This window comes from Oenanthe melanoleuca, chromosome Z (assembly GCF_029582105.1).
Source record: "Oenanthe melanoleuca isolate GR-GAL-2019-014 chromosome Z, OMel1.0, whole genome shotgun sequence".
In the NCBI taxonomy this organism is placed as follows: Eukaryota; Metazoa; Chordata; class Aves; order Passeriformes; family Muscicapidae; genus Oenanthe; species Oenanthe melanoleuca.
Window position 1 is genome coordinate 64,036,506 of NC_079362.1, and position 16,276 is coordinate 64,052,781.

Consider the following 16,276-nt stretch of genomic DNA (forward strand, 5'->3'; position numbering starts at 1 on the left):
AGAGAAGAGACACATTTCTACTACTAACACATGCTCTTCCTCTTTATTTTGCTAGGATGGACAAGGTTACCTGGAGGAATTGGTTAAAGATATTGTACTTTGGCTCAACTCTTCATCAGGCATGAAACCTGAACGTAGTCTTCAGAATAATGGGTTACTAAATACCCTTAGCCAGCACTACTTCCTGTTTTTTGGTACTTTATCTTGTCACCCTCATGGAGTGAAAATGCTTGAAAAGTGTAATGTGTTTCAGTGGTGAGTATTTTTATTTGGTTTGAATTGTACTTGCTGTTTAATAGGTATGCAGATTTTAAACTGTGAAGGCCACCATCTGAAAAGCTGAAAACTTTAAGGTTATTTTGGTGTAGTTACAGGGGTTTTTTTCTAAGTTACATTTTTTTTTTCTAAGGTCTTCTAGTCTGTCATTACTAAGCAGACAGAGGTGATTAGGCATAAGCAGCTTCCTTTTTCCTTTCCACACCTGTGTGACAGAGATGGAGGAATTACAGTGTACTGAAACATGCAGTATGGGGAAATAAAAAAACAAACAAACACGCAAACCATGAAAAAATGGCAGGTACCATACTATTCGTGAAATGTTGATGTATATTGCACTTAAAACTTCAATCCAGTATATTTGAGTGACGTTCTAAAGCTCAAAATTTTGTTCAGTACAAATAAACTTATCTTCCTTTGGGAATAAATTGGCTGGTGACTAGTACTAGTTTTATCAACATATGATAAACTTTAAATGAAAGTGCAAGTGTTTTAATGCACTCCTTTTTATATTTTATTGTTGATTTTGTTGATTATTAGAAAACAAGCTTTTTACTGACTTCAGAAAACTTGATATACAACAAAACCTATACAGTTAATAGGACTTACTTAATGGCAAGCTTTATGCACAATGTTTTACAATGAAGAATTGTTCACAGAGCTTCATAAGCACTACTTTTTATACTTACCACTAAATACACTGACAAAATTTTTACAGAGCAGTTATAAAAGATGTTGGTTTGTGATTTTCCCCTTGCATTTCAGTGCATTATTTCATCTCTATTTGACTTTATAGTTATAACAAAGTTACTCCATTTAATACAAGAATATATTTTGTATTCCACATTTATAGTAATAAAAATATAATTCAAGCTATTTAAGTTCAAATTATTGATGGTTTAAGTGGGTTCAAATACTGGTTTTATTTTCTTCTTCCTCCCCTTCCATGCCTCCAGTCTTCTTAATCTTTGTTCTCTGAAGAACCAAGATCACTTGTTAAAATTGACTGTTTCTAGTCTGGATTATAGCAGAGATGGATTGGCAAGAGTCATCCTTTCTAAAATCCTGACAGCAGCTACTGATGTAAGTTCAGTTCAACTTACCTTCCTTTGTTATTGCCCTCTACACATTTGTTTTATTATTCAAGGTGTATGATTTTATTTTTAAGCTGTTATATATGAAAAGGGTTCTTATTTTTGTATTCAAAGAAATGAAACTCGTACAAGTGTAGCTTTTGAATATGTTGTGAACTTCATACCTTATATTGTATTTGTGCTCTAGAAATTAAGTCCTTCATGTAGAGCTTTCCCTCATGTATGATAGGGGCTAAAGTATTGATATGTGTAACTACGTGTAATGTGATTGTTTAGGTCATTGGCATCTTAAACCAATTGTGAAGGCAGTGTTGTAACACAGAAATCTGTATTCCAAGCAGCACTAAGCATGTCAGCCTTCTAGTAGTAGATATGGTTCTGGTAATGATTGCGGTTACTCAGTGTGCTGGAGCTAAGTAGACATTATAGCTGCTGGAATGAGGGGTTGGTTCAGAAACAGGCATTGGGATTTGTTCTTTTGAATCAAAGACAGCAAATGGGGATAAAAAAATATAGTTACAGGGATTTGGGAAAGGAAACTCTTGACTATTAAGGTAGCATTGTTAGACAAGCAAGCAGTGATGTCAGGGAAATAGATGACAATTAAGAAGTTGAAATATAACTAGGAAAGAAAGTTCATTACTTCAAATGAAGTTGTTTCTGTTGTCTGATCAGACAGAATGTGTTCTAGAGTAGATACTAGAGAGAAAAATATAGGTACTAGATTTAAATGTCTGTATTTTGGAAGAGAAGGTTATAAATTGAGGATATTTCTCTGAGACTGTCAAAGACATGATGATTCTTATGGATAAAGAGTGGAGTCAGAAAGTGTTGAAGATAGTTGAGATTGAAGGACTGACTCATTGAAAGATAAAGCTCCCTATTGACTAATTTTTTTAATTGGCTTCTAAAATCTCTTCAATGGATACAATAATGCAATAACAAAAGATACAGGATTGGACACTTATGGTGAAAAAATTGTAATTGCAATTATTGACTTTCAAAGTATTATTTTAGCGGCAGTCAGTATGCGAATAATAATCCTTGTTCGCAAATATTATTTAGAAATACTTGTCTAATAAACTGTAATTTTAATAAATAAAGTGTGCATCACAGTTGCTGCAAAAATACATTCATTGAAAGGTATTTTTATAAGTTAGAAATTATTTACTGTGTTAGTTATTTTTTTCCATTCGAGAAAACATTTTCCTTACTTTGCAGAGCTGCAGATTGTACGCAACAAAACACTTGCGAGTGTTGCTGAGAGCTAATGTAGAGTTCTTCAGCAACTGGGGGATTGAGTTACTGGTGACCCAGTTACATGATAAAAATAAAACTATTTCTTCTGAGGCACTTGATATTCTAGATGAGGCATGTGAAGACAAGGTGAGCATCCCTTCTCTTTTTAACCTCTTTTTGGTATGCTGCTCTTAGGCTCTTCCTCACCCCCTTCCCTAGTAGCAAAGTACAAATATGCAAGGACTTACTGATGGTTTCCTTTTTTGGTTGTCATTCATGCACTTTAAATAAGACAACTTTGATGAAACTACTGCAGTATTATCTACAAGAAAACGTAGACTTCTGGATTAAATAGGAATTGCAACTTATTTTGTTCATTATATTTCTTGTGAAGTAAATTATATTTAATGGCAGAAGATAGCTAAAATTGATAGTATTAGGATTAAGTTGGCATTTTATACTTCTTGTATACCTTGATACTTCCTGCTTCATTGCAGGCAGAATGTTGTAGTTATTGCAATTTTCAGAATTACATAGTGCTCAAATACTCTTTATGTGTTCTTAATTATTTTAGGCCAATCTTCACGCCCTTATCCAAATGAAACCAGCTCTTTCTCATCTTGGAGACAAGGGTTTGCTTCTACTCCTAAGGTAAATGTTGAATATGCTGTTTGACTTCGCACTGTGGAATCAAATAAGCTTTGTTTTTATTCAAATTCTGGAGGTTATTTAAATTAGAATGTTAACTGTCTGATGTTTTTTTACAGATTTCTGTCCATCCCAAAGGGGTTTTCATATCTGAATGAAAGAGGTTATGTAACAAAACAGATGGAAAAGTGGCAAAAGGTAATGCTAAGAAGAAAATGTTTGCTAGATAGTAGGAGGAATGGTGTAAATACACAGATTTAGAATAGAGATTCTAAAAGACAATTGCATTTTAATGTACCTGTAAAGCTTATGCAAAAATATTTAGTGCATCAGTGACATAACATTTTTTCTGGAAAAGGTTGACAGAGACATACAGTTCCATAGCTTCTGTGTACATATGTGTTTTTGATTTACCAAGACCTTTATATCATTTTGGTGTTTCAGCAAATTTTTCAGGAGTGTAGTGACCTTCTAAAATAGGTTTTTATGGAAGGTCATTATCTAGAGAAGTGTGCAGAGGAATGTTACTTTTTGAGATACCTGTTACCTCTGATTGTTGGTAATTAAAGTTAAACCTAGAGCTCTGAAGACAGAATTGGCTGATGCTGTTAGGAAGTAAGGAGGAGCACAAGACCGTTAAGACATATTCTTTATTGCCATAACTTGAATAAAACTCTTTAGATGTTATTTTGGTTTTGCAATTGATTGTAAGAAATTGGTCTCATTCCTGTTGGCAGCTTTTTTAGTAGTTTAAGTGTCACTTCTGAAGGAGTACTGAAATGCATGATTGATCTATTGAAGTTATTTGAGAGTATCAGATGTGAGGTATTTCTTTCTTCCTTTTTTAACAAATTCCCTGAAATAATTATGAAATCAGTTATTGACTCTGCAAACTCATATGTGTGAAGTGCATTCATTTTCTTGAGCAGCACCTTCAGAGCATAAAAAAATTCAGTCTTTCTTGGGGAGCCTTCCTCAATTATTTCTTCCTTATAAAGTCTCATACTATAACACCATAAACCACTAAATGTACTGTGTCCACCCTCATCTGTCTTCTTACAGGAATATAACTTAAAATATGTTGAATTGATTGAAGAACAACTTAATGAAGCACTTACAACATACCGCAAACCTGTTGATGGGGATAACTATGTTCGTCGGAGCAACCAAAGGTAAATTTGGGAAAATGTATTTTGAGGCACAAGCTGCTGGGACTGATCAGTAGAGTGGTAAACTGAAGTGTATGAGGGAAAAGGGTGCCAACAAGATTTCAGTTTATTCTGCTCCTGGAGCAGTACATCAGCAGAGTATGAGAAACCCACGGGATGAACTGGATGCATTGCTTAGCTCCCAGAGTTTTAATATAATTTATTTCAGAACTTTTATATAAAGTGAGCTTTAATAGAACTCATTTTATTAAGACTTGGTGGATTGAGTCCCGTGACTGGAGTGCTGGAATGGAGGGCTGCAGGCTTTTCAGGAGGAATGGGCTGATGAATGTGTCACTCTATATAAGGAAGAGGTTTGATTATACAGCCCTTACAGTTAGTGATGATGTGGTTTAGAACCTCTGAGTGAGGACTAAGGGGATGGAAAACAACGGAAGTGATGTAGTGGGTGTCTGCTACTGATTGCACAGCCAGGATGTTAGTACTAATGAGTCATTCTATAGACTATTAGAAGAAATTTCTGGTTCAGTAGGTCTTGTTCTTATGGGCTTCCTATGGAAGATTTCAAATTCCAGGCATCAGTTGCAAATATTGTAGTGCAACGACAAGCAGCCTTGGAAATTCTCTGTAGGAGAAAGTCTGTAGGAGATATCTTCTTTGTACAGGTACTTAGTGAGCTAGGAAAGATGCCCTCCTCAACTTGCTGTTTGTGAATATACGACTTGTGGGAGATGTGGTGTAGGTTCTCTAGGCCACAGTGATTTTAAACGTGGTTAAGTTTAAAATTTTCAATGTAATGAGAAAAAGCACAGCACAATTCCTACCTAGGGCTTCAGGAGAGCTAACCTGAGGAGCTACTTTAGCAGAGAGCATTTTTGAGGACCAAGGAGTCCAGAAGTGCTGGTCCATCTTTAGGAGCTATCTTTTAGAAGCACAAGAGTAGACAATCCCATAGTGTTGTGAGTCAAACTAGTGGGGCAGAAGATCACCTTGGCTGAATAGGGAACTCCTCATGGACCTGAAGAGGAAAAGGAAATTATATGATCTCTAGAAGGTCACCCTTCACAGGAAGACGATAAAACTGTGATTCACATAAGCAGGGAGAAGGCACAAAAGGCCAAAGCTCATTCAGGACTGAAACTGAGCAGTGTTCTGTCATACAACACGAAAGAGGAGGTCTGAAGAAAACACTGGATCAATAATTGCCGAAGATGGTCACTTGACTTACATGGATGAAGAAAAAGCAGAAATTATTAAAATTCTGTGATTTTTTTGTCTTCAGCAATATTGGTAGACCTTGGGTTGCCTGGTTCCCTAAGCCAGAGGTCCACAGATGTGGAAGCTGTGGCTTTCCATTTGTGGACACTAACATGGTAAGGGGCCATCTGTATCACTGAATGTTCACCAAGTCATGGAGCCTGGTTCCTACCAGGCTGAGGGACTAGCCTCATCAGTACTAGCTCACCAGTACCAAGGGAGCTAGCAGATACTGTGTCAGGACCCATCTCTTAGCCATCTACCAAAAGTCTCGTGAGTCTAGTGAAGTCTCTGCTGACTGGAATCTAGCCAGTTTATTCCAGTTTGGAAGAAGCACATAAGGGAAGACCAGAAAAGTACAGACCTATTAGTCTAACCTCAGTTCCTGGAAAAATTTTGTAGAAGATCATACTAGGTACTGTTGATAGACATTTGAAGAACGATGCAGTTACCAGGCACATTTAGCTTGGGTTCCCAAAGGGAAAGTTTTCTTTAACTCAGTTGTTAGCCTTGTGTGATAAGGTCACCCATCTGTTGGATGAAGGGAAGGTGGTGGATGGTGTTTTCCTTTTTTGATGCTGTCCTTCACAGCATCCTTCTGGTCAAGCTGTGGGATGAGCAGGTTCCTTAATGGGTGAAGAACTGGCTGGTGGACTGAGCCCAGTGGGTTGTAGTGAATTGGACAACATCTGATTGGCAACTGATCACACCAGTGCTGTTCCTCAGGGCTCCACTCCAGGGCCGGTTCTGTATCAGCAGCCTGGATACTGGAGGTGAATGCACCAGTAGCAATTTGCTCATGATCCAGACTAGGAGGTGCTGTGGATTCTTTGGAGGGACAGGAGGCCTTGCAGAGGAGCCTAGATAGGAGCACTGAGCACTCTTAAATGGGGTGAAATTTGACAGGTCTAAATGCTGAATTCTGCACCTGGGATGGAGTAACATGGGGCCCAGGGGTAAAGTGGGAGATGTGTGGCTGCACAGCTGCAGGGGGAGCTGGGGCTGACTGGTGCTGGGCTCAGTGTGGGTCAGCAGAGCCTGGGCAGCCCTGAGGACAAACCCCATCCCAGAGCACTGAGCACAGCACAGCCCATGGAGGGGATGCTCTTGCTGGGCTCAGCCTTGGGCAGCCTCAGCCTGAGCCCTGGGGGAGAAGGGTGGGAAGGTCCTTCAGTGCATCCTGAGGAGGGAAACAAAGCTGGAACGTCCCTTGAGGAGCAGCTGAAGACTTTGGGCTTGTCCACTTTGGAGAAACAGAGGCTGAGCTGTGACCTCACTGCTCTCCACAGCTTCACAAGGAGGGGAAGGGCACAGGGAGGTGCTGAGCTCTTCTGCCTCACATCCAGGTGCAGGATGAGTATCAGTGGCTCAGAGCTGAAGCAGGGGAGGTTTAGACTGGGTAGTAGGAAGCATTTCCTTATCACAAGGGTTGTGGGTGGTCACATACAAGAACAGGCATCCTGGAGAGGTGGTTGATGCTCTGAGTCTGTCAATGTTTAAGCAGAATATAGGCAGTGTCCTTAATAAACAGGCTTTAACTTCTAGTCAGCCCTGAAGTGGTCTGGTAGTTGTATGTCCCTTCCAAGTGAAACAGTTTGTTCCTTTCTAAATTCCCCAAAAGAATTCTCCGTTTGAAAAAAATCAAGGATAAATCTTTGTATTACATTGCAGTGTAATTTATTTTAGAATAAAAATATTTGAAGTGTTGAGAAACCTATGTATGTTTCTCTTTCTGCCAGATTACAGCGACCACATGTCTACCTGCCAGTTCACCTTTATGGCCAACTGGTGCACCATAAAACAGGCTGCCATTTATTGGAGTCTCAGGTGAGGATAATAATTGTTAATAACTTGAAATATTTTAAAGATTAGTGTAAACCTTTTGAAAAAAAGATTCTAAAAGAGATGGCATTTAAATAGGCATTGCAGAAGAAGTTGATTATAAGACTTAAGTTGTTAAGACAGTCTTTATCATCTAATCTCATGTAAGTTTCCTTTCTGACAGCAAAATGCCTTGCAACATTTTTCTTAATATGACTAGTAAAATCTTAGCATGGAAAGCCAATTCATTAATAGAAAAAATTGTTAGTCTCTGTGGATTGTATTGACAATTATACATGTGGTAAAACTATGCCTATCCTCTTAAGTATAAAGAAATGGGGACATGAGGATATAAAACCTTTCTAATATTTTGAAAATCTAAGAAAGCAAGCCCTAATTCATAATTGCTTAAATTCACTTTTTATGTGAGAAGGTAAAATGATTTAATGAATTAACCATGCTCTTTGAAAAGTTCAAGAGAAAATGCATCTAGAAATGTGTATAGAAAGTGTATTGCAGTATTTATTTGACTAATCTATCGTCTTTATAATATCTGAAATAACTTCATGCAATCCGTGATTTCATTAAAATTTTCCTTTGCATTATCACTGCTGCTAATTTATGGTTATTATTTCAGAATTACCACTGCTCTTTCTAGAGTGCATTATTTAAATTATTGCTTTAACTTTCACTATAAGTGCAAGAGAACCTGTTTGACTAAAGTCTCCTATTCATTCTCAACTTAGTTTTTTCTTCTGTTTTTCTCCTGCAGAGTATTGTTACAGATCTAAGTTACACTGTTCGTTCCCCAATGCTGGATAAGTGGGAAGGAATTAAGCAGCTGAAAGCAGCCCTTTGGGCCTTGGTTAGTATAGCATTTACAAAGTTTTGCAGTTGTTTAGTTCTGTTATTACTATTGATTCTTAAATAACTAAGCAAAATTCTATAAAAATAAGAAATTAGGGTGTTTTTCAAAAAACGTGTGATTTTTCAAGTTTTTGTTCCATAACTGTTCTTTCAGTTGAAAATTATTCAACTGTTTCATTCTGAGGTTTTTAATAATCACTTTGTCTTTTTTTTCTTTTTAACAAATAAGAATAACACATTGCCATATGAATATTAGTGTGGAACTGGTAGTTACAAACTAAATGTTTCCATGGTCTGAGTTTAATGTATTTACTGTGATAGTCCCTGATGTTTGTGGAAGGGCATTGGCTGCCAGTGTTGATCCATGTGGTCATGACACCCTGATACTTGGGACAGACAAAAACCTAGTGTTGGTGTCTATCCAAGCTACACTCCTAAATGTGCTTCTTGTCTTCTCCAAAGTTAATTTTGGAGCATTTGTCCAACGTGACTATTACTGGAAGATACTGTAGGTATGTAACAAGATGCCTGTGTAAGAGGAATGTATAAACCAAGATCATGCTGCAGGCTATAGTAGAACTTGTAAAGTGAGGAATACGTGGTAGTTCTAACTTTGAGCCGCTTTAGGTATTATACACAGTGTGCTGAGTGCTTTTTTGTATTAGCACAGCTAGGAAATGCCAGAAAGGGTACTCAGATCTTTTAACTGCTTTGAGAAGATGTGGCTTCAAACTGTACTACCAACAAACAAAATTGTTAAAGCTTTCCATTGGTATGCTGCAGATGACATTAAGATTAATACTTGACAAATTTCATTCCAGGGCAATATTGGATCATCGAATTGGGGTCTTAACTTGCTTCAAGAGGAAAATGTAATTCCTGATATAATGGCACTTGCTCAACATTGTGAAGTTCTGTCTGTTAGAGGGTATGTGCATCTGGTTTATGTATAAAATTTTCAGATGGTAGTTGTGATATGTTTTCTGATACCTTTACCGGATTTACATGAATGCAGATTTGTACTTTATTGGAAGCCAGTTATTAAAGTCACTGATAATTGAGTATCAATCTCGGTTCTCTGCAACTGCAGAATTGTGTAGGAAGTCTGAATGAGCATGCAGTAAATAAATGAAACCTATGAAAGAAGGTAGATACTCTTTTTCATCTGTTCTCTGAAACAAATACTTGCTGCTTATGTCTCTGTGAGAATTTATTATTCTATTTTTTTAAATTAAATATATTTTTAACATATTTTAAAGCATAAATAGGTGGTATTCTGTATAATATTGCTACTACATAGATGTTTGGCCTTTTTTTTGAAAGGTATTTTTCTACTTCATGTAATCAGGCTCGTGTGATAATTTTTATTTTTTAATAGTATCTTCTTCTCAGATATATTAATGAATTTCTTAAGCTTGCATTGATTTACAAATGAAAATTAACAATATATTATTTGTCAGTTTTGTGAACTTTCTCCTGAATTGCTTTGAAACTGCTTCCTTTTAAATGTGAAGTAAGTTTAGTTAAATTAAATGCTATTATTGTTGCTTCTTTTTTCTACATATACATTAAATACAGAACCTGTGTCTACGTGCTTGGTCTAATAGCCAAAACTAAACAAGGATGTGACATTTTGAAGCATCACAACTGGGATGCAGTGAGACACAGTCGTAGACAGCCTTGGCCAGTAGTCCCTGATGACATGGAGCAGCTCTGCAATGAACTTTCTTCCATACCCAGCACTCTTAGCTTGAACTCTGAGTCTACCAGTTCTAGGCACAACAGTGAAAGTGAATCTGCTCCATCAAGTAAGTAACCAAAACACCAAAGCAAGCAAACAGGAGAAAAATGAACAATCAAACAAAAACGAAAACAAAAACGAAAAACCAACCAACCAACCAAAAACTGAACAAACTCTCCCCCCCCAAAAAAAAAACCACACACACAAAACAAAAACAAAAACACAAACAACAAAAAAAACCTGCAAAGAGCCCAACCCACCACAAACAGCATTTTGGTGTTCTTTACCAATCTTGTGGCGGGATGAGGTTCAGACCAGTGCTGTAAGGGTGGTCTTGCAATAAAACAGTGTTTTAACTTCACATTTGGTTTAGAAAGAAAAAATTTCTCATGAAGGTAAGTTACTAATTTTTTATGTTGGGTCATGACCATTTGCTGTAACATGCTGCACAAGCTCCCATGCTTAGGTGTGAAGATACACTTGGTTGTCCTCAAAGGAATATTCTAGAAAATAAGTATTTATGTTCTCCGGGTGTACACACACACACAAAATTTTTCTGTATTTAAATTACTGTGTATTTCAAGTACCTAATGCATTTCATTATTTTTATGGGTACTTGGAATTTAAATTAAGAAATAACCATGTTTAGGTATCATTAAAGGAGTTCTTAGGTTATAATCCTAGCAGCTGGGTGTTTGCACTGAAGTAAGATAATGTGGCTATTCTTTTGAAGTAATGAGATCTTCAGCTCAGTTACTCCTGAAGATAGCTAATTTGCATGAAATTCTTCAGAAAAAAACCAGAAGAATTAAAGTTGTAGTACATTGCATAGACTCCCACTTGGTCTTTGTGGCTTCCTATTTTGCAGCATAGTTTGTAGACTGAAGAAACGCCTGTTTTGTGTGACAGAGTCTCATATAATTTCAGGTATGTTCATCATGGAGGATGACCGTTTTGGTAGTACTTCCACCAGTACTTTCTTCCTAGATATTACTGAAGATGCAGAACAAATATTTTATGACAGACCTGGACCTTCAAAGGACAAAGACCGTAGTCCCTTTCCTTTTTTTTCTTCTAGTAGACTTGTGAAAAATCGCATTCTAAACTCTCTTACTCTGCCTAATAAAAAACACAGAAGTAGCAGTGATCCAAAAGGAGGAAAACTGACATCATCTGACAGTAAATCAGGCCTAAGGCGAAATCGTACAGTAACAGAGCCTAGTGGTAGCATAGACTTTCCTCCTGGGGACGAATTGAACCCTGTTTTCAGAGTTCCAAAAATCCAGACTTTACGATTAGAAACTTCTTTTGTTGGAAGTAAGCATGTGGAAGATAGTGATTGTACTCAGAGTATTGGAGAAAATGATCTGAAGCTGCCAAAAGGTCTTGGAAATGAAATTCATCGGGAAAACACAAGCAAAGAAAGGCTAATAGGAGATGGTACTACACAAACGCATTTCAAGAGTCGTAGCTTAAGTTTTAATACAGATACCACCACAAGTGGCATAAGTTCAATGAGCTCAAGCCCTTCAAGGGAGACTGTAGGTGTGGACACTGCAAATGTCGATACTGACTGCGGAAGTTTGAGTACTGTTGTAAGTACAAAAACAGTTAAACCAAGTCACTGTTCAACACCACAGTCTAACCACCTGCCTCTCTCAAAATCCAACTCTGTGTCCCTGGTTCCACCAGGGTCTTCTCATACCCTTCCAAGAAGAGCCCAGTCTCTCAAGGCTCCTTCTCTTGCTACGATAAAAAGTCTCGCTGACTATAACTTCAGCTACACAAGTTCTCGAGATGCGTTTGGCTATGCTACACTAAAGCGCCTGCAGCAGCAGAGGATGCATCCCTCACTGTCTCATTCAGAAGCCCTGGCATCTCCAGCAAAGGATGTGCTGTTTACTGACACTATCACCATGAAGTCTGGCAGCCTGGATTCTCGACTAACCCCAAGTCGGTAAGAAATTATTACATGCGCATTTCTTACTTCAGTCCTGTAAGAGCAACAGAAGTGTCTTCCTAACATTTTTTTTTTGTATCTTTACCTAAAAGAGACAGTTGTTGCAAAGTAATTCATAACTTCACTGAAAGCAGTACTGGTATTAAGTGAATAGCAGACGGATAATTCTCAGCTTTGTAAGTGCAGTCAGATAAGCCCAGCTTTCATAGCTAACATTATGAAAGTTGCAAACACACCGAATTGCCCATGAAGTCAGAGTTACATTTCAGAGGAGAATTTTCTTGGTGTCACTTGGGGAGGTTTTAGGACAGGGCCTCCTGCCAATATGCTATAATTGTGTTCACTGTGGCACTGAGGGTTATCACTGATAGGAATGTCAGTTTGGCTTCTTAGCTACAGCAGATCAAGGATTTTACTCATAGCATTTATTTTTAGATGGCAGTGTCACCCTCTTTATTTTTGAGCAATATTAGATGTTCTGAAGACTAATTAGAGTTACATAAGATGTCTAGCTCTTGACATTGACACTGTTCCCAGCTGCAACAGTCACTGCTTAAATAACTTTGCCTTAAAAGCTCTCGTATAAAATTTTTCCTTAACATCATCCTTTAGCTAGTGCATTGGATTTTCACATTACTGTTGAAATGGAAAAGGCACTTTTTTATCTCTGTTCTTACCTTACCTCTCAAATGAGAGAACGTGGAGAGTCATCTGCTTACTGCAGAAAAAGCAAATGCTCAGTCCTTGAGCTCATACCAAGTTGAGTGTATGTGTCCCGATTAAAAGAAACATTCATTTGTTGGTATTTTCACATCATTCTGGAAGGATGCTGTGTAAGACGCCGTTGTTCTAGTACGTTAGACCTAGACTGAGTATGTTGGTTAGATTAAGGATGATATAGTGGTTACCCTGCACTATCCTGGAAAGTGGAAGTGCCATTCCTTACTATCCTTACTGGCATCCTGTGCTAGTGCAGGAACAAGTGGGTGTCGTTTCAGTGGTAGTACTGTAATATCTGGAAGTAATGTTTTACCATTCCTTGCAGTCATGCCCTTGATGTGCAGAGCAGCCTTGCTGCAATGGACTTTGATCTTGCATGCAATGTCATACTGACTATTCCTGGTGCTTAGCTGTTCATGTTCTCTTGTGTCAGTAGATAGAGTCAAAGATTTGAGATGACCTGCTTAACACTGAAATGTCTGGAGTGCTCGAATCTCTCAGAAGGTTAAATAACTGCAGACATGCATACTCAAAGATGAGATTCAGAGAGATTGTGTTAGTTGCTAATATAATTGATTGGAATGACTGCAGTGAAACTAGTACTTGTGTTTTTCTTGCTGGTTATGCTGTGTCCCCAGTGAAAAATTATGGTTCTTAAAATTTCAGATTGTATTTACTAATAATGAATTCAGAGTACGTTTGCTGATCCAGCTAAAGCTGTTTTTAGCTGCTTTTTAAAAATAAACTAGGAAGAAAAATTCTGTTCTTTTTAACTGCCAAATCAATTTTTCAGTCTTCAGGAAACTTATGATTTATTGACAGATTCACATGTTAGTAGCAAATAACAGTCATAGATTTACTTCTGCAATGTTTTTAATTATTCTTTTTATTCAGGAGGTTAAAAAGCCTTTTTCTTTGCATAAATTTTGTGAGGATTAGCTTCCCACCTTTGTCTTTAAAGACCAACCAGAAATACCAACATGCATATCTTGGATCCTGATGGTGTCTCTCACCCTATCACCTGCAGACACACTTTCATGAAAACTTGGTGGTGTTTATCACTGCTAATGCTGTATCTGTTAGCTTTTCTAGGAAAAGCAGGGACAAACATTTAGGATTAATACTTCTATCTTTAGTTTATGTTGAGATAATTATAGAGTGCTTTATTTTTAAGTATTTGATGCAGTTGGAAACTTTTTGAGTTTTATGATTACACAATTATTTAGGTTGGAAAAGGCCTTTAATATTGAGTCCAGCTATTAACACAACACACCCAAGCCCTCCACCAAACTATGTCCTTAAGTGCCACGTCTGCACGTCTTTTAAATATCTTCAGGGATGGTGACTCAGCCACTTCATGGGCAGAATGTTCCAATGCTTGACAACCTTTCAGTGAAGAAGTTTTTCTTAATATCCAGTCTAAATCTCTTCTGGCACAAATTGAGGTCTTTTCCCCTCTTTTTTTGAAGTATGGCTTGACTTCTGTTGTGGCTCCACTTCTATTGTCACTAGCATTGGTCAGAATTACCAGCAAGAAATCTACTGATATCCTCTCAGTTGTATTTTGTACATTTCCATTGCATAATAATTTCTTGAACCTTCCGTGGTCAAACTTCAATATTTTAATTTTACCTCAATATAAATCCCATCTGTAGGGGTAAGAGGACACTTCATTGCTCATGTAAAATAAAAAATTGATAGAAAACTTCTACCAAGGCAAAAGTTGAAAAAAATAAAAAAATGCTCACTTTACCCTGCAGTGTACCATAATTTGGAATAAAAATTCACTGTTCCTGAAGTGTCTTTATGTCAGCAGTCCTTCTTACTTTTAACGTGCCAGAATGAGAGAGAAACTGCAATTGTGATTTATTTGTTACAGGTTCATGAAAGCTTTAAGTTATGCTTCATTAGATAAAGAAGATTTATTAAGTCCTATTAACCAAAATACACTTCAGCGTTCGTCCTCTGTTCGCTCCATGGTTTCAAATGCTACCTATGGTAGCTCTGATGATTACATTGGCCTTGCTCTCCCAGTGGATATCAACGAAATATTTCAGGTATGCATGTGTTAACTGATTTGGTTCATTGCATTTTCTTACTAAAAGGCAGTCAGCTGTTGCCTTCTCATCGGAATAGATTAAATCTAGAGAAATCAGGAAAAATGGATGTGGTACTTTAAAGAAACGCATTTTGGAGATCTAGAATTTCTTTTCTGTTCTTCTATCCAGTTTACACAAGATTACTAGGCTGATTCGTGATTTAAAGGCAAATAATAGCAAAGACTGTTTTAGAGGAGCATTAAACAGTGGTGCCAAATTTGCTATCATAGGATTTTTTGTTGTCATCTGATTTTTATACTATAATTAGCATAGTCTGCATATTCGTTAATTCTGCTTTAGCCAACCAATAATTGACATGTTCATCAATCACTTATAAATTATATGCATAATCACACAGTTAATTCCCTGCTACCATGGTCTGTATTAAATAATAGATTATTTTTATATACATTCATTGTAGTATTAAATTATATTGTCTTAACTTTGAAGTTACATACATTTAAGTTAGAAAAGGTTATTTTCCGTGGCTCAGCAAATTCCTTCCTCTTTCTACTTGATAGAAACACATTCCCATTTAACAAACTTCGGTTTGTTAAGTTTGAATCAGAGGGTTTAATATTCTGTTACTTAATTATCAAAACCAGGACGTGGTTTATGTCAAAGGTAAAAGTGGGCTTCCTTATTTTTATTTTACTTAGTCTTTGCCTTTCAAATCTAAGCAAATTCCTTTATAATCTCAAACAATTGCTAAACATAAAGCAAAAACATGTTATGTCATTCATCTGCTTCTGTTTTTCCTTTGTGAAATGACTACTTTTTCTTTCTCTTACAGTCTTTGTGGCATATTTGTACCTAATTTCATCTCTCTCAGATCTTTTTGTAGTTGAGACATGCCTCAGTTCTGTATCATACAGGCAGCATTTTAGATGTCCTGGTTGCTTTTGTACTGCATTTCCAGTATTTCCAGTGGTGTTGTGTGATTTATGGACAGATTACATATGGCCACTGTGGGTCACTGGTTTCCTTACAGCCTGTCACCACCATTTTAACATTTGCTAACCCTTCATGAGCCTTTGTTAAAAAATGTTCATTCACAAGTGTATATTTTTCTTATTTGGCTTTTCTTTAGTACTCAGGAGCTCATTCTTAATTTCTTCCTCTTATGAAATATTTTTCCTGAAGTAAAAGATGGGCAACAATTAATTGCCTCATAAAATAGTTTTGGGTTTTTTTTCTTGTGTTTGATTATGACCTCTGTTAATTTTAATTTTCACTTGGGTATTCCAGGTAAAAGAAACTCCCTATTTCCAGAAGAAAACTGCACCTCCATTTGATGAACATGGATCTAGGGTCTTTACATCTGATGCAGGAGGTACTGGTCTTACTCCTCTCCTGTAGCTTTCTGTTGTTTGTATATTGGGTGG

At 37.1% G+C, this 16,276-nt stretch overlaps 1 protein-coding gene across 1 annotated transcript in view; it reads left to right on the plus strand.

Moving 5' to 3' along the window:
- Positions 1 to 16,276, plus strand: part of RICTOR (RPTOR independent companion of MTOR complex 2) — a 74,457-nt gene that overhangs the window by 48,940 nt on the left and 9,241 nt on the right. Inside the window, exons 21-33 of the mRNA XM_056513088.1 lie at positions 56 to 255; positions 1,233 to 1,359; positions 2,592 to 2,756; positions 3,184 to 3,260; positions 3,377 to 3,455; positions 4,320 to 4,429; positions 7,423 to 7,510; positions 8,277 to 8,369; positions 9,193 to 9,299; positions 9,950 to 10,179; positions 11,040 to 12,069; positions 14,672 to 14,849; positions 16,140 to 16,224. Coding sequence (XP_056369063.1) covers positions 56 to 255; positions 1,233 to 1,359; positions 2,592 to 2,756; positions 3,184 to 3,260; positions 3,377 to 3,455; positions 4,320 to 4,429; positions 7,423 to 7,510; positions 8,277 to 8,369; positions 9,193 to 9,299; positions 9,950 to 10,179; positions 11,040 to 12,069; positions 14,672 to 14,849; positions 16,140 to 16,224 — 2,569 coding nt within the window. The remainder of the gene's footprint in view (positions 1 to 55; positions 256 to 1,232; positions 1,360 to 2,591; positions 2,757 to 3,183; positions 3,261 to 3,376; positions 3,456 to 4,319; positions 4,430 to 7,422; positions 7,511 to 8,276; positions 8,370 to 9,192; positions 9,300 to 9,949; positions 10,180 to 11,039; positions 12,070 to 14,671; positions 14,850 to 16,139; positions 16,225 to 16,276) is intronic.